The 27,542-nt window shown below is 24.8% G+C and overlaps 1 protein-coding gene across 3 annotated transcripts in view; it reads left to right on the top strand.

Moving 5' to 3' along the window:
* The first annotated feature begins 52 nt into the window (after nucleotides 1–52).
* Nucleotides 53–27,542, top strand: part of LOC127288871 (la-related protein 1) — a 34,377-nt gene continuing 6,887 nt past the window's right edge. The window contains exons 1-16 of one of the 3 annotated variants that reach the window (XM_051316572.1): nucleotides 53–1,753; nucleotides 14,874–14,947; nucleotides 15,481–15,534; nucleotides 16,371–16,545; nucleotides 17,244–17,342; nucleotides 18,359–18,525; nucleotides 19,351–19,472; nucleotides 20,435–20,624; nucleotides 21,149–21,697; nucleotides 22,019–22,170; nucleotides 22,418–22,643; nucleotides 23,206–23,370; nucleotides 23,696–23,928; nucleotides 25,573–25,733; nucleotides 26,009–26,263; nucleotides 26,479–26,612. In XM_051316572.1, coding sequence (XP_051172529.1) covers nucleotides 913–1,753; nucleotides 14,874–14,947; nucleotides 15,481–15,534; nucleotides 16,371–16,545; nucleotides 17,244–17,342; nucleotides 18,359–18,525; nucleotides 19,351–19,472; nucleotides 20,435–20,624; nucleotides 21,149–21,697; nucleotides 22,019–22,170; nucleotides 22,418–22,643; nucleotides 23,206–23,370; nucleotides 23,696–23,928; nucleotides 25,573–25,733; nucleotides 26,009–26,263; nucleotides 26,479–26,612 — 3,597 coding nt within the window. In that variant the 5' untranslated portion in view covers nucleotides 53–912. Of the gene's footprint in view, nucleotides 1,754–14,873; nucleotides 14,948–15,480; nucleotides 15,535–16,370; nucleotides 16,546–17,243; nucleotides 17,343–18,358; nucleotides 18,526–19,350; nucleotides 19,473–20,434; nucleotides 20,625–21,148; nucleotides 21,698–22,018; nucleotides 22,171–22,417; nucleotides 22,644–23,205; nucleotides 23,371–23,674; nucleotides 23,929–25,572; nucleotides 25,734–26,008; nucleotides 26,264–26,478; nucleotides 26,613–27,542 lie in introns of all 3 variants that reach the window. The other 2 variants (XM_051316570.1, XM_051316571.1) reach the window with 2 other exon arrangements.

Consider the following 27,542-nt stretch of genomic DNA (forward strand, 5'->3'; position numbering starts at 1 on the left):
CTTTAGCGGAAGTGGCGAAAGAGAATTTATTATATATACAGAAAGCTCTCGCACATCGTAAAAACCGGAAGAGTGGCGGCTCGCGTTATTGCGGTTGACCTGAGAGCGAGAGACAAGAGACTTTTGCATTTGTGAGCACAAGGCACCAGGCCAAGTGTGAGAGGCATCGTTGGCCACATGTCTCTCCGAGCCGCTTGTCCATTGAGAAAAAAAGTCCGAAAACGCCGAGTGTGTTTACGTAATCGTGAAATTATCTAGTTTGTGCCACGTTCCGCCAACCGAACTCTAATAATTACCCATATATATACATATATACATAAAATTTCTTAGCTGCAAGTGTTTCAATTTTTTTTTTTTTGATCCCCACTTGCTTATTAAATATTACAAGTTATTTTAACAAATAAAAAAAAACGTGCAAACACGAGTCTCGGAAACTCGGAATTTTTTCCGCCGTCTGCTAGTTCACATCGTAACTCGCGTCTCGTCCTTCCATCGCCTCGTGTTTGTTTCGAATAAAAAAAAAACTAAAAAAATCCAGTGTTTGCGATTTTTTTTTTAAACTAAAGCGACAAAAGAAATTGAGGAATTTTTTTTCTTTTTAATTTCGTGATTTTAAAGAAAATAAAAAAAAGAGTTAAGAACCTGTTAACCGGTGGTTTAATTGTTGGTGAACATAACCTCAAAAGAGAGAGAGAGAGAGAGAGTGGGGAAAAAAGTTCGTAAATCGCGAATAATTGATCGCGTTTTTTTTTCGTTATTATGAAGTGTTGAAGGGAAAAAAAATTAAACCCCCACCCCCCCTTAGTGAGGGAGAGTAATAAAAATTGTGAACATTTTAATGCTCGTGGGTGTGCGGGGGAGCTGACTTGGCTTTTCTCTGGACCTCGTGTTTTTCTGTCCTCGGGTGCCAAGATGGCGGCGAGGGTGAGCGGCCAGAGCAGTAACGAGTCGACGGATCTCCCCGGGCCTGGTGTTTCATATGCGAGTGTTCTCAATAATTTACAAAGGACAAGTGCAAATAAAGAAAATATTTCTTCATCATCGTCAACAACTCATGTTAAAGAAAATCTTGAAACCACCACGACAATTGGAATCAATGAAAAAAAAGAACAGGGAAAATATCAAAAAACAAAAAAAAATACTACGCCCCTGAATAGAGAGACGACAAATCTCCACGAGGTGGAAAAAAATAATGTTACCGGTAATAATGAAAATTTGGAATTAATAACAACAAAACAACGAAATTCTGGTGATAAAATGAAAAAAGAAATAATTATTAATGGCGAAATGGGTAGTGATGGTGAATTTCAAACAGTTGCACCAAAGAGTGCGCGAAGAAAGGAGAAATTACGAGAACACATTAGAGATCAACATATTAGAGAGAGACATAGAAATCGCGACAGACATCATCAGCAGCAGCAACAGCAGCAGCAGCAACAACAATCAAGAGGTCACAGTGGTGGGAGTAAAGATAGATTTAAAGAGAGAATAACGCAGGAGAATAATAAAGAAAAGGATAATAATCATGATGATGATGATGAGGAACAACAACAGCAGCAACAACAACAACAACCGGTGAAATATGTTGAAGCACCATTGCCAGCGATTAATCCATGGATTAAATGTAATAAAAATTCCACTGTTTCAAATTCTGTTGTTCCAATTCCGGTTCCTGTTGTCGTTAACGAGCAAAGAGCCGCCGAGAGAGAGAAAAGAGTTTTACAACCACAGCAACAACAAACTAAACAAATTGGTAAGTAAAAAAAAATTATTTCTTTCTAAAAAATTTTTTATTATAGAAATTGTTGGGAAATTTTTGTTTCGTGGAATTTTTTTTTAAAGTATAATTTTGATTTAAAGAAATTCTCTCACCACGTGGGATTTCTAATTAGAGTAAAATTTCGTTTTAAATGAAATTTTGCCACATGGAATTTTTATTTAAACTAATTTTGATTCAAATAAATTTTAAATAAATTTTTATTTAAATAAATTTTTGCAAAAAAGAATTTTTATTTAAATGAATAATTAATTGAAAATTTATGATTATTGAGAATTTTAATTTAGCAAAATATTTACTTTTTATGCAGTATTTAATTTTATTTAACAAAATTGCGATTTAAAAAGAAATTATAAAAAATTTTTTTAAAAAAAATTTATTTTTAATATTAACGTAATTTTTATTTATGAAAATTTTTAATTAGCACAATGTTAATTTAATCAAATTGTTTTAATTAAAAATTTCACTTTACTGATTTTTTATTTTTTTTGAAACAAAATTACGATTTAAAAAGCATTTTTTGTTTAATTAAATTTTCATTTCTGCAAAATTTCTATTTAATTTTAAATATCAAGTGATTTTAATAAATTTACATAATATTTAGCAGATTATTTCGATTTATACAAAAATTACTATTTAATATTAACATAATAATTGCTATTTAAGATATTTTTTAATTAGCACAATTTTTATTTAATCAAATTGTTATTTAGATAATTTTTCATTTATTTTTCTTTTCAAAATTTTTTCCAAAATTTTATATTTAACCCATTTTTGCCCCTTAAAATATTTGTTGTTGTTGTTATTTTCATTCGAAAGTTAATTTTTTTCCAATAAATTATGTAACTATAAACATGGGACAACATTGGGTTTGCAAGAAAATATGAAAAAAAGGGCAAAAAAAATTGGTTATTTTTTTTAAAAATTATTTCATAAATTCATTGTTGTCCCATTTTTATATTTACATATTTTATTGAGAAAAAAAAATTAACTACTCAATGAAAATAACAAAAAAAAATATATATATATATTTAAAGGCGCAAAAAAGGAATTAAAAATGAAAAATAAGTGTTTATTTTTGCAAATGGCCGAACAAATAATCGACAGAAAAATTTCGGCGCGATTTTTAAAATCAACCAATCACAATTTTATGGATAATTTTTGATTGGTTGATTTTAAAAATTGCGCCAAAATCGATTGTTTTTTCGGCCATTTGCAATTTCGAACAAATGAAAATTCTATCAATTACAAATTCTGTTAAATGATTTTTCGGTTATGTAAAAAATTTTGTAGTATGAAATATATCGGTTATATGGAAATTCTATCAAATAATAATTCGAACAAATGAAAATTCATCTGAAAGAATAAAATGAAAATTCTAGCTAATTATTTTTAGAACATAAAGAAATAATATAATAATATTATTTATAATATTATATTTATATTATAATAATAATATTTAAAAATGAAAAAATCTCTAATTTTTTGCCTAAAAAATATTTTTTATAATTTGTTGATTAATGAAAACTATAAGAAATATTTTTTAGGCGAAAAATTATAGAATTTTTTTATTTTAAAAAATTATTAATTTAAAAATTGTTTATTATAAACGTTGCGTACTTCATTTTCGTTAAGAAAATTTATTTTTATTTATTTTAGTATAATTTAAAAATTTTTTATTATTAGTTTTATATTTAAGAAAGGTGTATTATTTTTTTAAATTAAAAAATATATTTTTAAATAATACATTAAAAATTTTACCACATCCAGATGACTGCATGGCTAAGATGGGTGTAAAACAAACCACAATTTATAAGCAATAAAAATAATGTCTGACCACTTTCTGTTTCACAAGTCGTCTCTTATACCAGTTTTAGGGTTAAAAACAAAAAAGTTTGCTGTGATAAATATTATATCAGTTAAAATTTTTAAAAATTAACTTACAGCGAACCAGAGTGGAATCAAAAAAGTTTGCTGTGAGTGTTAATTTAAATATTTTTGACTAATATTATCACAAGAAACTTTTTTCGTTGTCATACTCTCTAAATCTGAATTAGTAGTTTTCTACTAATGTTTTAACAACAATACAAATTTTTTGTTGTCGATTGTTGATGGAACAATCCGGATTTGTTCAGCTGACAGGTTTATTGTTCCATGTCACGTGGTAATCTCGAATTTTCACAAACTGGCATGTAGATCGTCTCGTCGTTTACTTCTGCAACACGTGCCACTGTTGCTTTTATTATTAGTTTTTTTTTTTTTTTTTGAAAAATGACAGAGTGCTATTAAATAATGAATCTGGTTAAAGTGAGAAATCTATTGAAGAGAATTTGATTCAGAAGCTGCATGTTCCACAGATTTTAATGCAAATGAAACTGGTGATACGGAAATCTGCTATCGATTATACGAAGCTGATGTACGCAATGTTTATGATAAACGATTTTTAAAGAAATAATTTTTTAAAATAAAAAATTCTATAATTTTTCGCCTAAAAAATATTTCTTGTAGTTTTCATTAATCAACAAATTATAAAAAAATATTTTTTAGGCAAAAAGTTTAAAAATTTTTAATTTTAAAAAATTATTTCTTTAAAAATCGTTAATCATAAACGTTGCGTACTTCAACTTCGTATCGATTATTTTAAAAGACGAAGAAATTGAACAAATTGTATTAGACGGATCAAAGCTTTGTTAAAGCAACAAATTGTATTGCCGATTTAATAATTTAGTTTTGTTATTTTAACGGTTCCATAACAATTTTCTTTGTTCATCAAACAGTTCTGTTTGTTCACAGAACAATCTCAATAGTTTTAATATCAATCCCATTTTAACAATTTTTTTTGTCGTTCAATAAAATTATTTATAATAAAGTGGTAACCTTGGACAATTTTGGTGGGACATATTTATTGTTGAACACTCTAAAGTCATCGGTTTCATGTAACTATTTGATTCATTATCATCTTTCCGCCGACAAAGAAGGAACATAGAAGTTATCATATTTCCCTGATAAAAAATATAATTGTCGGACAAAAATATTGGGGAATATCAATAGTTGGACAATAAATGTATTTTTTTGTATTGACCTGATGGTAATAAATAAAATGATACACCAAATGTTCGAAATTTTAACCGGTAAAAATTCCAAATGGTCGACATTTTATTTGAACGACACTCCAAAAAGTCAACATTTTAAATGATAGAAACTTCAACTATGGTAGAAATTTTATTTGGTCGAAATTCTAAATATTCGGCATTTTTAATAAACGATATTTTAAATAATCGACATTCGATAAGGTAAAAACTCCAAGTGATGGAAATTCCAAATGGTCAAAGTTTTATTTGATCGAAACTTCAAATAGTAGATACTTTTTTGGTGTAAGAGTTTTCTTTCCCTGTTCACGGAGAGAAATTTCTAGGAATATTTATCTTGCTGACACCTGAAAGTGAGTGCAAAGTACATTCTGGCAGTTTTTACTGTTCTGCCTTTACAATCTGTAATGCAAAATTGTAGGGGCAGCACAGTCAAAACTGCCAGAATGTACTTTGCAGTCACTTACAGGTGGCAACACGGTAAATATTCCTAGAAATTTCTCTCCGTGTTGTTTCAATAGAAAGAAAAAAAATTCCTACACTAAAAAAGTGTCTACCATTTAAAATGTCGACTATTTGAAGTTTCGATCAAATAAAAGTTCAACCATTTAGAATTTCGACCTTTTGGCGTGTCGACTATTTGGAATTTCCATCACTTGAAGTTTCTACCTTATCGAATGTCGATTATTTAAAATGTCAACTATTTAGAATTTCAACCATTAGAAAATTTCTACCAGTTGAAGTTTCTACTATTTGAATTTTCGATCATTTAAAATGTCAACTTTTTGGAGAGTCGTTAAAATAAAATATCGACCATTTGGAATTTCTACCGGTTAAAATTTCGAACATTTAGAGTAACGAACATCTGCAGTTTCGAGCATTTTAAATGTCGATCAATTAGTATATATCGACTTGCTGAATTTCGATCATTTTGAGTGTCAACTTTTTAGAATTTGGGGAAAAATAATACACTTCGAAATTTCTAATAGGGGGAAGCCCAGGCATTGGCATCAGTTAAGTAGATATAGGTTAGGTTAAGTACTGCGTTCAGATTAAGGTTTTCTGTAAAAGAAAAAGATTGTAAAAATTGTTTTCGGATCCCCGAACCCTACTGTATGCAGGGAGAGTAAATAAATAGTATAATTTAGTATTTAAAAGTATCACAAAAGAACTGAAAAAAAGTTTACATATGGTAGCTTTAAAAACTACATGAGATATGAATTAATATTTAGTTCAATGGAGATTTTTAAAAGGAGTAAAAAAATTTTATTATTTTAACTATTTGTTCAAAATTGTTTGCTTTTTTTAAATATCCTGCTGTTGGAAATTATTTTTTTTTTCAAAATGTAATGTTATAAGAAGTAGGTATATAGAAGTGATAGGAGTGCACTTTGCACTTATGACGCAAGAAGTTATCGTGGTTGAATAAACTAAGGTCTCAAGAATGATTAGTTTAATTGAGATTAGAGATTTGCAGGTGGCTTCGATGCTAATGGATATATATATATATATAAATTAAATATATCCATTAAGTAAATATAAAATTTTTTTTCGCGAAAAGTTCATTGAGTTTTTTATCCATTTTTCTTAAATAATTCCCTACATTATGCGATATCAGATGAAAAAATTGTGTATAAAATTTTGGTAAATTATTTTAAATACCTTCTGAAATCATCAAATTCTTTTAAACTTTAGTAATTTGAGGAGATGTTGATTAGTTTTAAAAAATTCAAAATTCGAGGTATTAAAAAAAAAGTTGCAGATTTAACCTAAAAAAAAGTTACTAAAAACTTTTATTACTATTAATAATATAGTAACAAAATCGTTGTGAAATTTGATTTCAATTTTGTCACTATGGAAGAATTTGTGAAATTAATGTAAAGAAATAATTTATAAATATTAATATAATATATGTATTAAAAGAATATACATATATGCAAAACTGGATATATGTGTGTCTCTATTGGAAATATAAGTAATTGGAACATTCAATTCGTTGGCCTTTAAAATCCAATCCTGACTTGATTTGCCATTCGAAAAACAGGTTTTCTCTCCCGAGACTCTCACTCTCTGTAAATTCTCTTTTATAATTTAGATCGAATGTCGATTGAGTAAGTTATAAATGATTTTACATAAATATTATAATATTATAAATAATATTGTTTTATTTAGAATCGCGGAATATTGTGGTGGGGGTAGATAAGTTTCTTTTGAAAATAGCAAAGAGTTATTTTCAAATGAATATACATATAGATATTTTAACTTTTATGAAAGAATGTTGGTAGGAGCAGGGAAAGCTTAAAAATAGAACAGAAGTTTTATATTTGAAGTTGAAGGAGCAAGTGTAAAAAAAATGGAATCGGGAATAAATATATGATTGATAATTAAGATTGTAAATATTTATGTAGAAGGTGTGGAAATAATTCTTCATCATTTTTTTTTTTTTTTTTTTTAAATCAATAATTAATGATTTGAATCGTTTGAATATATTTCCTTTCTCTATATCAACGCAAGAGGTTTTCCAAATGAGAGTGTTTTGATGTGTCTGTGTATATATATATGAATATTACCGTGTCAGATAATAATGCTGTTACGTCGATTCAAATACGTAATATCGACTGCGTTCTCGACCTACCAGCTATCTAAAACGAGTGTCAATGCCGTTGACCTGAAAATCAACGTTTTCAAGATACAGTTTCTTAAATAAAACTTCGAAATCGAGGAGGAAATATTTTATGTTTCCTTACGTTGAAATTTGTGTCATATTCTGTTGAAATTTGTAAGCAATTTTATAATAATACTTTTCAATGACATTATATTTTCCTTCTTTTGATGAATTTAAATTTATTTCAAACTGTAGAATTTACAGAAGCTTAAAATTTTTTAAATAAATGATTCTGAAAAATTTTATAGCGATTTAAAATTTTGAGGTGGGGAATTTTTTTTTTAGGTTAGGCAGAATATTTTTGTTATCTTGGTATTTCGATTTGTGCCAAACTGTAGAATGTATGCCGGCTTGAAATTTTTGTAATAAATGATATTGAACATTTTTATAGCGATTTAAAATTTTGAGGTGGGAAATTTTTTCTAGGTTATGTATATTATTGTTGTTACTATGGTATTTCGATTTGTGCTATACTGTAGAATTTACAGGGGCTTGCATTTTTTCAAATAAATGATTCTGAACAATTTTATAGCCATTTAAAATTTGAGGTGGAGCCATTTTTTTAGGTTTTGTATATTATTGTTGTTATCATTGTATTTCGATTTGTGCCATACTGTAGAATGTACACTGGTTTGAATTTTTGAAAATAAATGATTTTGATAAATTTTATAGCGATTTAAAAATTTGAGGTGGGAAATTTTTTGTAGGTTATGTAGAAAATATTTGTTACTATGGTATTTCGATTTGTGCCATAATTTAGAATTTACACCAGCTTGAATTTTTTCAAATAAATGATTCCGAACAATTCTATAGCTATTTAAAATTTTGAGGTGGGGAATTTTTTTTAGGTTATGTATATTATTGCTGTTACCATGGTATTTCGATTTGTGCCATAATGTAGAATTTACACCAGCTTGAATTTTTTCAAATAAATGATTCCGAACAATTCTATAGCTATTTAAAATTTTGAGGTGGGGAATTTTTTTTAGGTTATGTATATTATTGCTGTTACCATGGTATTTCGATTTGTGCCATACTGTAGAATTCACACCGTCTTGAATTTTTCAAATAAATGATTCTGAAAAATTTTATAACCATTTAGAATTTTGAAGTGGAGACATTATTTTTAGGTTATGTTGCAATATTTTTATTTATTTCGGCTTTTAGGTTTAATTTTCTGTAAATGTAATTTTAACAATTTTTTAATTTTAATTTTGCTTTTTATTTACATGATATTTTTGGACTATATTAATGTAAATTTTTGTTATAGTGGGCAAAAAAAATATGGAGAAATATCGTATTCCTACCATAATAACTGATAAAGAATGTGCACTTGTGAAAATATATGCAAAACGAAAAAAAAGAAAAATGAGCCTTATCTCAGAAAAATGATGTAAAGAGTTTTAAAATGCTTTAAAGGAAGGTCGTTTATCAAAATGCCAAGACTGCGTTCTTTTTTCCTTTTCTTTATTGCAATAAAATTGTATAAACTTTTTTTTACAAATTTATCAACTTCTTTACATTTGTCTTTATCTTTTTGTATTTTTATTTTCGTTGTCTATTTATTTGGAATTTAAAAAAAAACAGTTATTAAAGTTTGAGACTATTTTTTAAAATAATTTTTTGTTTAAAATAATTTTTTATTTATCTATATAGTATTTTTTTTACATTTTTTTGTAATTAAATAATATTTTGATTTTTTGTTCGCTTTCTTTATAAAAGATTTATAGGTTAAAAATTTTGATAAAAGTTTTTACACTATTTTTTTATGACTGCTAATAAAAAGAGACATAACCCATTTTTCAAATTAGAAAAGAAGAATAGTCATATTTTAAACAGTTTTATTTTTTAAAAAATCATTTACCTGTTTAAATATTTATAATTATTTTACATTAAATTAGCCTTTTATTTTTCGAAAATTATAAAATTATTATTAATCAAATTTTATTTTGTTTTAGAATTATATTATTGATGCATAGCAAAATTTGTAGGAATATGCATTGTTTGTCATAATTTTACTGCTTCCTTCCTTGAAAAAACAGAATAGAATAATTATCTCAATTATTGAACATAAAAATATAATTAAATTGCTTATCTTACTTTTGTCATCGAGTTCCATAATGAAAAAAATGAAAATTATACTTATTTTAACTTAGTTTAAAAAAAATTATACTCAAAATTTTGAATTTTGAAGAAATAACATCAGATTTATTTTCTGGAATTTTTATTTGTCATAATTATTTTTGAGCTCAATTTTTATTTGTTCGAATTATTATTTGATATAATTTCCATATAACCGATTTTTCATACAACATAATTTTTACTTAACCGAAAAATCATTTAACAGAATTTCAAATTGATGGAATTTTCATTTGTCCGAAATTGCAAATAGCCGAAGCAACAATCGATTTTGGCGCGATTTTTAAAATCAACCAATCACAATTTTATGGATAATTTTTGATTGGTTGATTTTAAAAATCGCGCCAAAATCGATTGTTGTTTCGGTCATTTGCAATTTCGGACAAATGAAAATTCTATCAATTAGAAATTCTGTTAACTGATTTTTCAGTTAATTAAAAATTCTGCAGAAAAATCGGTTTTATGGAAATTCAATCAAATAATAAATTCGAACAAATGTAAAATTCATCTGAAAGAATAAAATGAAAATTCTATGCAATGAAATTCTACCCAATAAAAATTCTTTAAAATGCCTAATATGTTAAATGAAAATTCGAGCAAATAAAAATTATGACAAATAAAAATTCTGTGAAGTGAATTTTTGGTTATATAAAAATTCGGTAATATAGAAAATCGATTTTATGAAAATTCTGCAAAATATTAATTCGAACAAATAAAAATTCGGCTCAAAAATAATTATGCCAATAAATGAAATTCCATAAAATGAAAATTCTAACTAATGATTTTTAGAATGCTGTTAGAAAAAGTAAAAAAATTTCCACCCTTTATAATAGTGAAACATGATAAAGAGTTAAAAAAAAATCCCCCTTTTTTCTAAAGGGAGAGAAAAAGAAAGAAAGAGAAAGAGAATCTTATTGATAGGTAGATTACAGTTTAACCAGTTGCATTTTACGATATTCGAGGTCGTCAAAGGCGCCAAGAAACAGCTGCCAGTTGTTTCCATCGCCTCGTTGGCATGCTTTTTTCAACAGGCGTCTTAGTTCGACGCAAAACCTCGTGTCGCCTATTTCACTTTTTCCTACCATATTGTTAATAAACTCGCACCAAATTAATTTCGTTAAAAAAAAAATCAAAGCAAAATATAAATTAAAGAATCGCGAATAATGAATATTATATAATTTGGTTAAATTTTTCTAATTCTTTAACTATAATTTATTCCATAACAATTATTTATTATTATTATTATTATTAATTTATTTAGTAGAAGAAAATTATTTAATTAGATATTATTAAAAATTTAGGAACATTGATTTTTTACCATATGTTTATTAGTTGTGAAAATTAAAAAAAAAATATTTGAAAAAAAGAAAAACAGTTCTTTTTTTATATATAGAAAAACTCGTTTCTGTGGTTATCAAAAGTTATGAAAAAATTCTAATAACAATTGGATATAGCAGTAAACATGAAAGTTCATGGACTCCGTCGTAGTGTAGAGAAACGTAAGTTTTTTTTATTTCAAAAAAAAAATTTTTACTAATTTTTTTTTATTGTTAATTTTAATAAAAATTTTAAATTTTATTTAATGGAATTTTCAAATATTTAGATAATTTCTATTTAGTTTGAAATTTTAATTTAATTTTAATTTGTTTTCTATATTTTAATTTAAAATTTGGTTTCCATTTAATAGAATTTTTATTTAATCAAATTTTCCCACAAATAATTAAAATTTTACTGAATTTTTATTTATTTTGATTTTTATTGATTTAAATTCTCATTTTTATTCGACTGAGAATTTTTTTTTTAGACATTAACATTTTTTTTCTACTGAGTTTCCAATCTATATACAGATGGTAATGTAGAAATTTGCGCGCGAAATTTAAATTTTTTCTAATTTTTATTATCCTCGTTAAAAAATTTGCCTCTAATTGATTACTTTTAAATTATTTTGATTTTCACTACAAAGTTTTTGATGAATAAAAATTTGTTTTTAATTAAAATTTGTTATATATTTATTAAATTAAAGCGTAAAAAAAGAAGGAAATATTTAAAAATTAATTTTTTCAACTATGTTATTTTTTTCACACAAGTCAATAATCGTAGTTTGAACAGGCGATGTTTAATGATTTCGTCAGGGTTCTTGGCACATTTTATGCATATTATAAACTCACATAATTCTTATTGGTGTGTTGGAACAAATAAAATCGACCAAACAACATGACTTAAAATATTCCATGACTAGGCTTATCTGTGACGACAAAATATAAACATAATATATAACAATTTGGATCTAGCATTTAATTTAATAAAAATATATTAATTATAAATTATTATTAAAGCAATTAATTTCATTAATTTTTTTTATACAATTTAATTTAATTAATTTACTTTTTATTTAAATGAGACTAGTAAATCTTCGTATCAAATTCGTAATTCCGCTAAAATTTTGCACTCAAACGTTTGATGAAAATGAACAAATTATGGCGCACTCACACCTTTTTTGGCTGCCTGCCTGCCTACAGGTTACCATGACAACGCACGAGTGTGAGTGAGACAGAAAATTTGAATATTCAAATTTTTAAATTTTCTGTCGCACTCATTCTCATGCGTTGCCATGGTAACCTGCAGGCAGCCAAAAAGGTGTGAGAGCGCCTTAGGGGTCATCCATAAAGCATGTGATACTTTAGGGTGTAGGGGGGGGATTTTATTTTGCGCCTGCAAAATATCACACTCCATATTAATCGGTATTGGAAAAAGCATCACAAGGGGGAGGGGGGGGGGGGGTGTTAAAATTCTGAAAAAATGTATCACATGCTTTATGGATGACCCCTTATTGGGCCTTATAAATTGGGCCCAAACTTTTTTTACAATTAAGTAAATTTGCGAAAATCGCTACTTTTGGAGGAGAAGAGAGTTTATAGATCACTGATTATGATTACGAAGTCAATTTTCAAATTAGGCCTGGGGCCGAATTTAAGGCCCAAGATTTGAAAAAAACTGGAATTTTTTTAAATGAGACTACTAATTTTCAGTATCAAATTCGAAATCGCGTTAAAATTCTGCATTCAAACATGTGATAAAGTTGACAAATATTTTTGGGCCTTATCACAGATATTAGGCCCAAACAATTTTTTACAATTAAGTCAATTCGCGAAAATTACTACTTGAAGGGGGGTTTGTAGGTCGCAGATTACGATTACGAAGTCAATTTTCAAATTGGGCCTAGGGCCCAATTTAAGGCCTAAAATTTTTAAAAAACTGGAATTTTTTAAAAATGTGACTACTAATTTTCAGTATCAAATTAGTAATCCCGTTAAAATTTTGCGTTTAAACATGTGATAAACTTGACTAAAATATTGGGCCTTATCCCAGATATTGGGCCCAAACTTTTTCTACAATTAATTAAATTCGCGAAAATCACTACTTGAGGAACTTTGGACATCAGACTATACGATTTCGAAATCAATTTTTGAAATTGGGCCTGGTGCCCATTATAAGGTCCAAAATAGAAAAAAAAAATTTTTAAAATGTGTCTACTAATTTTCAATATCAAATTTGTAATTCCGCTAAAATTCTACGTTCATAAATGTGATACATATTATCAAATTATTGGGCCTTAACCCAGGAATTGGGCCCAAATTCTTTTGTTGCAATTAAGTAAATTCGCAAAAATCATTACTTGAATGGGGGTTTATAGATCGCAGACTACGATTTCGAAGTTAATTTTCCCAATTTATATTGTTTTATTATTGGGCCTTATCCCAGTAATTGGGCCCAAAATTTTATTTTGTTATTAACTAAATTTGCGAAAATCACCACTTGTTAATTGTTAATTCTAGTGTCGGAAGTTTCGACTAAATTTGTTAACTTAAAAATTTTTTTTTAATTAGAAAATAAACGAAATTAAAAATTAATTTTTTTTTAATGAAAAATTATTTTTGTTTTTATTAAATGTAAAAAAAAAAATTATTTTTAGACACAAAAATTGATATTGATTTTTTTTTTTATTTAATTGTAATGATAAATTTAAGGTAAATATAGTTGTTAAATTTTTTTAAAGAGAAAAAAGGAAACACGCGGAAAGTTAAATAAATTTATGTTTGTTATCTAATCTTAAAAAAATTAGGTACACATTGAAGTGTGTTTTTATTTTTTTTTTTTTTAAATATTTTTAAAGAAAAAACATTAATTTCACATTTAATATGTAAATTTTTTCCAAAATTTTTTGTATTGTATATTATTTTGATGAGAATTGAAAAATAAGAAAATATTAGTAAAAATAAATTTGTTACGAAAATTTCAGTGAAATATGAAAAATTGGAATTTATTTTATATGGAAAATTATTTTTTTTTTTCATATGAAACGCAAGAAAAAGTAAAATCGCTTTTATGGAATGGTTTTTATGTAAAAGAAAAAAAATATATTAATTTGAATGAAACATTGGAGATTTATTTTTGTTGTTGTTGTTGTTCTTAAAAAAGGGGGTTTGATAACACACTTTGTAATTTCAATCGATTATATAATCAAAGTGTGTTGCTACGTGCCAATGATCCCGTCGAGGGATTCCCCTTGATTGAAACGCGAGATGGTCTTTCTAAAAAACAACATTCACCTATATTTTCGTTTTGTCGAATTTAATATAGTATATCAAATTATAATAATTCACTAATTTTATTAATATTATTATTATTCTTTTTATATTAAATTGTAATAATAATAATAATAATTATTATTATTATTATTTGTATTTTAAAAATCATTTCAATAATAAAATAATTTTTTTTCTTACTCAGTTTATTCTTATTTTAATGATTGAATTTATTTGAGGAACATAATTGCTCTCGATTCTATTAAAAATACATTTTGTAAAATCAATTATTGAACTAATGGTACATTTTATATTCAATTTTATATTAAATTTAACAATTTTAAAATTTATACAAATTTATAATAACAGAAAAATTTAATTAATTACTAATTAAATGATTCAACTGTTTTAATTGATTACTAAGTATAATAATAATATTTTTCTTTTTTTCTAATTAATAAATAGAAAATAATAAATTTATTTCTTAATAAATAATTTTAAGTATCTAATTCGTAAAGTTTAATATTATTGAATTTAATTATAATTAAAAAATTTAATTTTCAAAGTTATAATATAAATATAATTTTAAAAATTTTTGTTTTTTTTTCTTTTTGCAGAAAATGGCGTCGCTCCAGTGGTTCAACCGACAATTGTCAGAGCACCGAAGGACAGGAGAAAAATAAATCAGAAGGTACCATTTATTGTCACCCTCCACTTGAAGATAACGGCTACTTTAGAAATAAGACACCGGAAAATAGTTCAAAACCGAGGCGTTCCATTACAAAACCAATCAATATTATTCGTTTTTTTTTATATATTAAAGAAAATAATTTATTTGGAATAAATGAAAATTATTTTTTTTGGCAGATATAAAAATTTCAGTTAGAGAATTTTTTTTTTATCGAACTAAATATAATTTTATTTTGGAATTCAATAAAAATTGAAAGCAAAATAATTATTTTTTTTTGTATATATAAGAAAATAATTTATTTGGCAAAAATAAAAATTATTTGTTTGTCAGTTAAAAAAATTTATTTTTTTTGCATAATATAAAAATTTTAGTTGGTTCAAATAAAAATTTTATTTGCGTGAAATAAAAATTTTACTTTTGACAAACGAATTTAAATTTATTTTTATTTATTAAATTATTATTATTAATTATTAATTATTACATGTATTTAATTAATCGTTTTAATTGATATTTTACTTTTTGTCATTTAATAGGCGAGTGACTTCTCTGATATTTGTGACTGGCCTTCATTGGGAGCCCAAGGGGAAGTAAGTTAATTAACAAATTTTTTTTTTTTTTTTTAATTTATTTTTTGTGATGCTTGTTTTGAATGTTATTTTCGTTTTATTTTTCTTGTGCAAAAACTAGAGCCCGCTGAATAATTAATTTCCTAATTCTGAGGGTGTAGAATTTTTGCTAAATCAAAACCAAAAAGAAACGCTTTGATCACAAGAGAAACAAATTTTATTTATTTTGTTTTCTAATGCTTGGAGGCGTTTCTACACAATTTTATTTGCAACTGTAAAATTAAAGCAGAATTTTCAACCAAATATTATTAATAAGTACGTTTTGGAAATTTCTAATTTTCAATTTCTATTTAGCCAAATTTTCTATAAAATAGAATTTCTAAACAAATTTGACATTTTCATTGTTATAAATTTTCTTTTACTTTATTGAATTTTTAATTAAAGAAATTTTTAATTACTTTAAATAATAATAATAATAATAATTATTATTATTACTATGTTTTTATTATTTAATTTTTATTTAGCAAAATTCCAATGAAACTTGATTTTTATTTAATATAATTTTTATTTAACCGAGTATTTAAAAAAAGGAAAAAATTTAATTAGCCAAAATTTTACTTAACAAAAATTTCTAGTGTAAATTAAAAATTTTTAAAATAATCTCTTGAATTCAATATTCTATAGTTTTTGCTCTGCATTATTGAGATTATAACTTTTTGTTTTCTTCTTTATTTTTTTGTTTTTTTTTCATATAATAGATGTTTTAAATTTAATATTCAGTAAATTATAATCTTTATGAATTTTTTTTTCTTGTTTTTGAAAAATTGGAGATCGACAATGTGACTGTTTTTGTTTAGAAGAAAACAGTTGTGTCAACAACGCCAAAACAAAATGGTATCGAGCAAAATAATTCCAAGGAGAATCATGCAAGTAGTACCACCACTGATAACAAAGGCAAGGAAAATAAGGAGCAAAATCATTGCCAGGATGACAGTGATGAACACACTGACGTCAATGATAAGAGGAAAAAAGGTAGGAAAGTTCTTTTTTTTTCTTCAAATTTTCTTAATTTATTTTTCTTATTTTTGTTTATATAATTTTTTTTACCTTTTTTTCTTTTTTTTTTTAAATTTTCTCCGACAATTTATTTTTCTTATTTTTGTTAACATAATTCTTTTTTCTCTATTTTTTCTCAATAAGTAAATTTTATGAAATTTTTAATTGGAAAATTTTTTGAGCAAAATTATTGAATGAAAAAAAAAATTTATTTGATTCAAATAATCTGTTATTTTATCAAATAAATATTTACTTGATTCGAATAATTTTTTATTTGAATTAAATAAGTTGTATTTGAATCAATAATTTTTGTATTTAAAACAAATACCATTTCAAATAATAATTATTTGATACAAATAAATATTTATTTGATAGTAGTATAATCGATTATTTAAGTCAAAAAATTTTTTTTCAATGTATTAATTATTATATAATTATTTTTTTATTAATTACATAGAAATTTATAAAAAATTGCCAAAATTAAAAATATAAAAAATGAAAATTATTATTATTATAGTTAAAATAAAGACGATAATGAAAATAATGAAAAAGCATCGCTTATTTAGACAAAATTAAAGTTAATATAATTACTTATATAAATAGATTATTAATAATTATTTATTTATTAATTAATTATTATTAATTATTAATTTTGAATGATTCTGCGATTTCAGTTAATAAACAAAAATGGGTTCCTTTGGAAATCGATCTGGCGAAAAATAGAAACAAGAGAGTTCGATCTCCGAAATTTCGCAGCCAAAGAGATAAAAGTGGTGAGTTTATTTTTTTTTTTAGAAAATTTTTTATTTTCGTTAATAGAAATAATTTGTTTTGTTTTTTCCTGAAATTTTATCTATTCGTCTATATAATTAAATCTATTGAAATAAATGTTATAAGAGAAACAAAAAATGAATTGCAAAATTAGTAATATATTTATATTATTGTTAGATTAGTCAACGATAAAAAAGAAATATTTCTTTAAAAAAATTAAAACATTGTGCAATTTAAACCGTAAATAAATATTTATTTATTTATTCAAGTATTAACGGGCACAATACCCTTTAAATTATGTTTAAAATCGGAAAACTGTTTTCTTTTACTCTCATTACAATGAGGAGGTATTTTTTTTTAATACATATTTTTATTGTTATATTAAAAAATTTTTTATCGTAAATTTTTTTTATCTTTGTTTACTTTTTTAATTTATAATTTTTTTTTTGTTTTGTATAATTTATAAATGCACAATTTCAAAAAAAAAAAAAGATTTCTGCGAATTTTAATGTTTCGATGGAAATTTGAAAATTGTGCAAAATTAAATTTTATAGAGGGATTCGCTGACACCGTTAGAATTTTTTTTTTTAAAAAAAAGTTCGATGAATGGAGTTTGAAAGTAGGCCCTCTAACAAAAAAAAAAAAAAAAATTGAATAATTTTTTTTATTCGATTTTTAATTTGAATAATTTATTTTATTTCATTTTTTTTTTTTTTGTTAAATTTTTAGAAACTTTTTTTTTACTTTGTAGAAATGATTGCAATAATATAATTAATTGTATTTAAACTATAATTGAATATTAATTAATAAACTTTAAAAAATATTTGTTAATAAATTTAAATACATTTAAAAAATCCCTATTGGTTAATAAATTTTTAAAAATTTTAGTTAATAAATTTAAATAAATTTAAAAAATCCCTATTAGTTAATACATTTTTAAAAATATAAGTTAATAAATTTAAATAAATTTAAATAATTATTTATTAATTTATAACTTTTTTTTTTTTTACTTTCATAGAAGAAGAAAGCTGGAGGGACAGAGATGAGAGATCAAACTACAATTACAGAGGGAGAGGAGGTCGAAGTTATCGTGGCCGAGGAAGAGGTCGTGGATCATCTCGTGGTGGATATAGAAACAGAAGTGAACAAGATTTTCCAGAATACCTCATCAATAATTATTCTCAGGCAAGTAATTATAATACATATTATAACAATATTGACAAATTTTTTTCAAATTTGTTCGAAATTAAATTAAATTTTTAAAACTCCATTTATTTTACTCTAATTTTGATTATATTGTCGTTTTTTTCGAAATTTTTCTAATTTTTAAATAATTATTTTAAATCTTTATAAATTTTATTATTTATTAATTTTTATCATCAATTGGGAAAAATTAGATTTAAATTTTATCAAATATCTAAAGTGTTTGTTATCAATTAAAATTTAAACTCGAGAGAAAATTTCAGTGAAATTTTTAATATTTTTATTTTTTTGCTCTTTATTATTATTATTTTATTTTTTAGAATATTTTATAAAAAAAAAAATTAATTGGTTTATCCAAATTTTAATTAATTTAAGTTTCAAAATTATCTTAATTTCAATTTGTTCAAATTTTAATTTATTCCTAAGTTACAAATTATCCGAATTATAATTTATTTTTAAATTTTAATTTATAAAAGTACTTTATCAGGGGAACACTTTTTATTGTCTGGGGAAATTGAAAAATTTATTTTTGTTGCAACAATGTTAGAAAATTAAAATATAAAATTATTCATTTATTTATTAATTTATACGGGCAAGGTCCTTATGAACTTTCGTTTATAAAAAAAATATTTGGAAATTACTTGATTCTTTTTTTTCTACTCGACATGATGAAATATTTTATAAAACCCCGAGTGATCGCTGAAGGTTTTAGAAAGTAGAACTGATTTTATCAAAAAAATATAATTAAAAAAAAAAATGTGTAATTATTGTTCAAAATTAAATCAAGATTTTTTTTTTGAATTTCAGGTACCGAAATATGGTCAAACGGATCCTTACATGATGCCTTATATTGGAACATTTTATTTTAATAATGCCAATTATTTGGATCTGGATAACATAACATTGAAGGAATATATTAGAAAACAAATGTAAGTTTTTTTTATTTCTACAATTCTTGAAAAAAAATTTTTTTTCTATATTTAATACAGGCGTTCTTATAAAATAATATTTACTATACATAATATTTTTTTCTTATTAATACTATTTTTACAAAATAAAAAGAAACAAAAAATTTATTTTTATTATTACACGGAGAGAAAAATCTGCCTTTTATAGTATGAAATAGATTGCTGCTATTTTTCTTTAAACTTTTCATACTAATAGAGCAAAGATTTGAGAATTTTTAGCATGAAACTTGTCTATGCTAATAAAGTTTGTCATATAGCCTCTTATTACATACTTATTATACTTTTAATCCAACGGCGCCATGCGAAGATCGCACATAACATCATCCTACTATGTTTGCATAAGTTCTATGCTTTTTCGGGGATAGACTCTTGCAACTGGCGATTAGGCATTTGTGTGAGTATTCACACAGTTACTTCCAATTCAGTACAAGTGGGCGTGGCCTAATCGCCAGTTGCAAGAGTCTATCCCCGAAAAAGCATAGAACTTATGCAAACATAGTAGGATGATGTTATGTGCGATCTTCGCATGGCGCCGTTGGATTAAAAGTATAATAAGTATGTAATAAGAGGCTATATGACAAACTTTATTAGCATAGACAAGTTTCATGCTAAAAAGACATACGATTGTACTATAATTACTCAAATTTCATGTCTATATAGCATAGAAAATTTCTGTGCATTAAATGTAAACCTTTCTATACTATAAAAGGCAGATTTTTCTCTCCGTGTATATATAAAATATTTTTTGTCTAAAAATTCTCGGAATTTATACAATAGAGTTGCGAATTATTATTATTGTTATTATTATTGCGAAATTTATTTAAAAATTAAAAATACATTTTATGTTTGGTATCGTATTTTATTTTTTGTGAGCAGAGTAAATAAATTTGTCAATTTTTAAAATTAATTTTGAATTATTACAGAGAATATTACTTCAGTGAAGAGAATCTAATGAGAGATTTCTTCTTGAGAAGAAAAATGGACGCACAAGGATTTTTGCCAATCACTTTGATAGCATCGTTCCATAGAGTTCAGGCATTGACAACAGACGTTGCTTTGGTGATTGAATCAATCACTGAGTCTGATAAATTGGAAATGGTCGAAGGTTTTAAAGTAAGAATTTCATAATTTTCTATATTAAAAAAAAAAAAGAAATAACTTTTTTCTTTATCTATTTTTCTCTTTTCTTCATTTAAAGTAAAAGTACGAATTGAGAGAAATTTTCTAGAAAAAAAATGTCTATTTTTTCAAAAACGAAAAAATTGCGATTATTTTTTACAAATTTCTATTTAAAAAAAAAATTAACGATAATTATGCACAATTATTCTTTTATCTCGACTAGAAAATGTTTAGATGAATTTTCTATTGTGCAAAAATAATTTAAGAAGGATTCGCTGACACCATTAGGGTTTTTTTTTTTTTTTTTGTAAAAAAAAAGCTCAAATTAATGGAGTTTGAAAGTAGACCTTTTTACAAAATTATAATAATTAGAAGTAAATTAAAAAAATTTTTGCTTAAATAATAATTTAATCATAATTTAATCATAAAAATCATAATCATAAAATCATAAAAATGATACCTGATTTGAATGTTAAAATTGCAAATATGAGAAAAAACAACAACAAAAATTGTTTCAGGTGAGAACAAACATTGATCCTCTAAAGTGGCCAATTTTAGATTCGGCGGGTAATCCAATTTTTGGTGATTCCGCGGAAATGTCGTCGTCACATCCACAAAATGAAATGACAAATGAAATGTTATTTCCTTCAATGCAATCGGAATTTTGTCCAGTTGCACAGCCATTAACAACAATACCCGCGCCACCAGTGCCCAAAATTTATACAGTTTTTGCGCCAACCGATGTTGTTGGTCGTCTCAGTGAATCGGAAAGTGTTTCATCGTCAATTGGCGATAGTTTAAATCCCGATGTACCCGAATTTGTACCCGTTATTCATGCAAAAATTGACGAAGAAGAAGAAGAACAACAACAACAACGTGAAATGAATAAAGAAATTCACGATAGAGTTGATGTGACTACTAATAATAGTAAAACAAGTGTCACGTCTCGTAATGATAAGGAATCAATGATGAAGACAGAGAAAAAGGAAACAAAAGACAAGAAACGCGAGGAGAAACGAGAAACATTACTTAATGGAAATAAAGGACCCGATGAAGTTTGGAAAGAGGTAAATTTTTTTTCTTTTTTATATTTATTTTATAAATATTTTTTTTTATTTCGTTCGTTTTTTTTTTATTTTAAAGAAAAAATGAAGGACAACAATTTTGTAAAGTATTAAAACAAAATACATTTTTATTTATATTTATTTTTTGCTATTACAATCGATTGTAGTTACACTCGCTCTATTTTTGTTTGTATAACTTATATGAAAAGTTGAAGTGAATAAAAAAATTTACACTCTCAAAAAATTGAGAAAAATAATTAATTTTTATTAAAAAAATATTTCTACAATTTTTTTTTTTAATTATTAAATGTTAATAATAATTAGGTGAAGAGAAGAGTGAAACAACCACCAAAGGACAAATCATCAGAAGATAAAGAAAAGAAGGAAAAAGAAGTACGAGAAGAATTGGATTTTCAATTTGATGAGGAACTCAACACTCCACCTCCAACAGGTCGTCACAACGCATTTTCCGAATGGTAAAATATTTTATTTTTGAAATTATTATTTTAATTTATAATTTAATTTATTTTAATAATAATAATTATTATTATTAATTTTTTTTCCAACATGATGATTCTTTATTTTTTGTCTTCTTTTCCCGACTGAGAAGAGAAAATTTTTTATTGATGAGCAATTTTTCAATCTGAGAACTGGAAAAAAAAATTATAATTTATGCGCGAAATTAGAATTTTTTTTTTTAATGTAGATAATTTTTTTTTTCAGGTCAGAGGACGATGATGATTGTGAACTTTCGGACGGTGACATTAATAAATTGTTGATTGTCACACAAACATCAGTGGCGATTTCATCGCGTATTCCAAAACACGAGGGTCATGATCGCACTGGGGATTGGACAACAAGAGTTAAAATGAGTCAGGAACTTGAGCAGGCAATTGACGATGGACTTTTTTATTACGAAGAGGACCTGTGGACCGAAGATGGCACAAGGGTAAAATATTTATTTTAATTCCCCGCATTTATTGTTAAAATAAAAAAAGATAAATTTACAAATTGATAAACTATTTTTTAGTTTAGAAAGTTATACATTATTACAATTTATGGGATTAATATTTTTAATTTTTACAAATAATAAAATAAAAAATTTGGGTGGTTGCCACGGATCAAGGAAATCGGGGAATTTTATGAAAAGTACTGGAAAAATATCTAAAAATGCTACTAAAATTATAATTTTTGAAATTTAACAATGGTTAAAATTTTTTTATTTCTTTTTTTTCTCTGGTAAAATTTCTAAATTTTTTTTTTTTACGAAACAATGGTTAAAATGTTTTTTATTTGATTTTTTTTTTCTTTTTTTTTGATAAAATAAATTAAACAAAATGCTGAATGATGATTCTTTATAAATTGTCTTCTTTTCCCGACTGAAAAGAAAAATTGATGAGTCATTTTAAAAATCTGAATTTAAAAAGAATAATTGAAAATTAATTTTCTATAATAATTTTCTTTTTGTAATAAAGAAAAAATTGTTTTTTTCTCTAAAAAAAAAAAAATAGTACGGATCGTTGTCGTCGATTGGAAGCTACAAGACAGTCAATATTATCAGTCAGGAAGTTTTTGAGAAAATTGCACCAAAAGCACCACGTAAAGCAAATCCGGAAGTACCTCCGCCACCTCCCGCTGTCGATGAAGTCGAAGTGCCACAAGTGACATTTGCACCGGTAAATATAATTTTAATATTTTTACAAAAAAATTTTTTTTTTCATTCCAAAATTGTGATTTTTTCAAAAATCTAAAACTTAATTTTTCTGTTAAATTTTTACTAGTTTCTTAAATTTTTTGAAATAAACAGAAAATTTGATTGTTTTTTTTTTAAATAAATAAATATTTTATATTAAATAAAAAAAAGTAATTGTTAATAGAAATAGTTTGAAAAAAATTTTCATTTTTACTTGAATATTTTAATAAAATTTGTTTTGGAATTTTTGGATTAGAAGAAAATTTTTTTTTTTTGTTTTTATTAAGACGCCAATTGTTGAGGAACAGGAGAAACGTGAGCGTAAAGGAGAAAAGGACGGAAGACGATTGGATCGAGGTATTGTTAGCGGAAGAAGAGGCGCAGTTCCTCGATTTTTCGCTGTCGTCAAAGATGAACCTTCATTTGATCCACGAACACCAAGAAAACGTAAAACTCGTCACAGCAATAATCCACCCGTTGAACATCATGTCGGATGGATTATGGACGTCAGGGAACACAGACCTCGCACATATTCCACTGGGTATGTTATATATTTTTTGGAAAAAAAAAATTTTTTTACCAAATAATATCGCGCACAATTTTAAAAAAATGATTTCCACGAATTTTAATGTTTCGAATGGAAAATTGAAAATTGTGCAAAAGAAAATTTATAGAGGGATTCGCTGACACCGTTAGAATTTTAAAAAAAAAAAAAAAAAAAATTCGATGAATGGAGTTTGAAAGTAGGCCCTCTAACAAAAATGGAAAAAATTGAACAATTTTTTATTTGAATTTTTATCAATTTGAAATTAATAATATTAATAACAATAATAATAATAAATTAATTATTTAATTTTATTATTAAATTATTATTATTAAATGGCTTGACCAATAAATTAAAAAAATTTTTTTTAAATTATATAAAAAACAAAATAATTGCAATGATAATTAAAATAATTTGTATTAATTTTTGAGACGCATGAATAAGCTGAAAAATTAATTTTTCCGAATTTTCATTTCAAAAAAATTTCCTAACTTAGAATTTATACATTAAGCTGAATTTTTGTATGTTTTCAAATTATTATTATTTAATGAAAATTTCATTTAACCGAATTTCCATATTTACAAAATTGTTATTTAAACAAATTTTCATTTCCATGACTTTTTATTCAATTGAATTTTAATTTTTAGAGAGATATTATTTACTCGAATTTTCGTTAGACAGAATAGTGATTTCATTTTTATTTTACAGAAATAATTCATTTTTAGACAAATTTGCATTTATTTAAATTTACATTTTACAGAATAATTAAAATGAATTATTAAATCAGAATAATTATTATTATTTCAAATTAATATAATTTATTTTTGTTGTATTTTCATTTATTTGAATAAATATATCTGGTTAGAAAAATGTTGGGCGCTCATTTTAAAATTAACCAATTAGAATTCTCATTCAATCGAATTTTATGTGATTCGAATTTTTAAATGACGGAAATTCCAATTCAATGAATTTTTAGGACGACGCCGAATTTTCATTTGTCCGAAATTATAAATTGCCAAATAAACAATCGACAGAAAGATTTCGGCGTCATTTTCAAAAATTGGACAAATCACGATTTTCTTGATAATTTCTAATTGGTCAATTTTTGAAAATGGCGCCAAAATCTTTCTGTCGATTGTTTGTTTGGCCATTTGTTATTTCGGACAAATAAAAATTCGTGTAAATAAAAATTTGGACAAATTCAAATTCGGTGAATTTGAATTTCTGTCATTTAAAAATTTGAACCACATAAAATTTGATTTGAATGAGAATTTTGCTTAAAATTCGATTATATAAATTAAAATTCTTTTTTATAAAAAGTAATGTAAAGAAAATGAGTGTAAAATAAAAATTCTAGCAAAAATTCGGTAGGTAAAATTTTTGTTAAGTAAAAATTGGTATTTAAAAGAAATTATGTCAAATTCTAATTCAAAAAATGAAAATTTGTTTTAAAATTAATTATTTTTAATAAAAAAAATACTTTAAAATGAAAATTCTAATTAATGATTTTTATTGAATAATCATGCGGCCCAATGAAAATTGTAATAAATTAAGTTTAGAGCTTAAACATGTGTTTGTAATTTTTGCTTTCTTTTTCTGTTTTTTTAATTTAATTTTGTTTTTTTTCTATCTAATTTTTAGAAGTAGCGCTGGAACAAGTCCGAACGAAGGATTTTTGGCCAGCAGCTGTGGAAGTGCACCACAATCGCTTCCAACATTTCATCATCCTAGTCACGCGTTACTCAAAGAAAATGGATTCACCCAACAAGTTTATCACAAATATCATTCTCGTTGCTTGAAAGGTGATTAGTTGAAAATTTTTCTAATAATAATAATAATAATTGGAATAGAAATTAAATGAAATAAATTAATTTTATTTGAAATTTTTTATATTTAAAATTTCTTTTTGAAATTGTTTTTACATGATGATTCTCTTATTTTTGTCTTCTTTTCCCGACTGAGGAAATATTTTGCTGATAATCAAATAATCTGATAATTTGTAAATTATTGTCTGTTTCATTTGTTTTTTATTTAGAAAAATTTACAATGTTTTTTTGTTTTTTTTTTTTGTTTTTAGAGCGCAAGAGACTTGGAATTGGACAATCACAAGAGATGAATACACTTTTCCGATTCTGGTCATTTTTCCTGAGGGAAAATTTCAATCGCAGTATGTACGAGGAATTTCGAAGTTTGGCAAAGGAAGACGCGAGCGAGGGGTATCGTTATGGTCTCGAGTGCCTTTTCCGCTTCTATAGTTATGGTCTTGAGCGAAAATTCAGGCCGCAACTTTATAAAGACTTTCAAACGGAAACCGTTTCCGATTATGAGAATGGTTAGTAGTGATAATAATTAATTATTTATTTAGTAATAAACGGGTTTTTGTAAAATTAAACTCTCCTTTCGTACAATTTGTACTATTTAAATTAGTATAGAAAAAATTAATAAAGAAATAAAAAAAGAAATTAATAAAAATCGATTTCTAATTTGATTTAATTTTCGTTAATTTTATAAAAAAAAGTGGTTAAAAAATTAAATTTATTTTTTCAGGACAATTGTACGGTCTTGAAAAATTCTGGGCGTTCTTGAAATATTACAAACACGCAGTGGAACTCGATGTCGAGGCAAAATTAAAAGATCATCTTTCCAAATTCAACAGCATTGAAGACTTCAGAGTTGTCGAGGTTTGTTATTAATTTTAAATAATATATATATTTTCTTTATAGCACTCTTTAACAACAATAATAATTTGACTCTAATTTAATAGATTTTTTTTTATTTAGAGAAAACGATAATTTTATCTTCAGCAAATTTCAAACTGAAGTTCTAATAATTATTTATAAAAAAAAAATTATCAACTATTTTCTAAAATACCTAGAAAGTAATTATTACTAATAATTATATTTTAAAATTATTTAAACTTATTGTTGTTGTTAATATTTATTTATTTATTTATTTTTTAAGGAGAACAGTATTTTTTAACAATTATTTGTTTATTCGTAGCAAAAATATACTGTTACCATTCAAATGAAATTTTGCGAAATATTTCGAAAACAAAACGAGATAGAGAAAAATGTCAAGAGACACTTTTTTTCCATCTTTTAAAGAGAAATAATTTTTATTACGGAAATTTTTTTTGTATTACTATTGTATTTTTTTTTCTTTTTTGAAGAATAATGAAATTATTCTTCAAAAACATTTTTTTAAAAAAATTTGTTTCTCTTCTATTAGTATCGGGCATAAGTTAAAATTCGTATAAGAAAAATATTCTTTACTATGAAGAAAATCGGAACAAAAAAGAAGATGGAGTTTTTCAGTAATTTGAATGAAAATGTCCGACATTTTAGGTATTATTTTTTAATTTTATTTAATGGAATTTTAAAACGTCTTTGAGGTCTAAAAAGAAAAAAGAAAATATTCCGATTGGTCAAAAAGTTAGAACACTTAAAAGATTTTTTTCTGTTAATTTTAAGAAAAATTACAATTATTTCAACTTGGAAAATTAGTTACATTTAACTTTGTACATAAAATTTTTTTCAGCCAAACAAAAAAATACGTGTCGTCTAAATTTGCTTTGGAAAAATAACATTTCGGAGAAAAAATTTATATTTCCC

Source organism: Leptopilina boulardi, unplaced genomic scaffold, assembly GCF_019393585.1.
Source record: "Leptopilina boulardi isolate dan_hultmark-lab unplaced genomic scaffold, ZJU_Lbou_2.1 LbouV2_396, whole genome shotgun sequence".
NCBI classification, from domain to species: Eukaryota; Metazoa; Arthropoda; class Insecta; order Hymenoptera; family Figitidae; genus Leptopilina; species Leptopilina boulardi.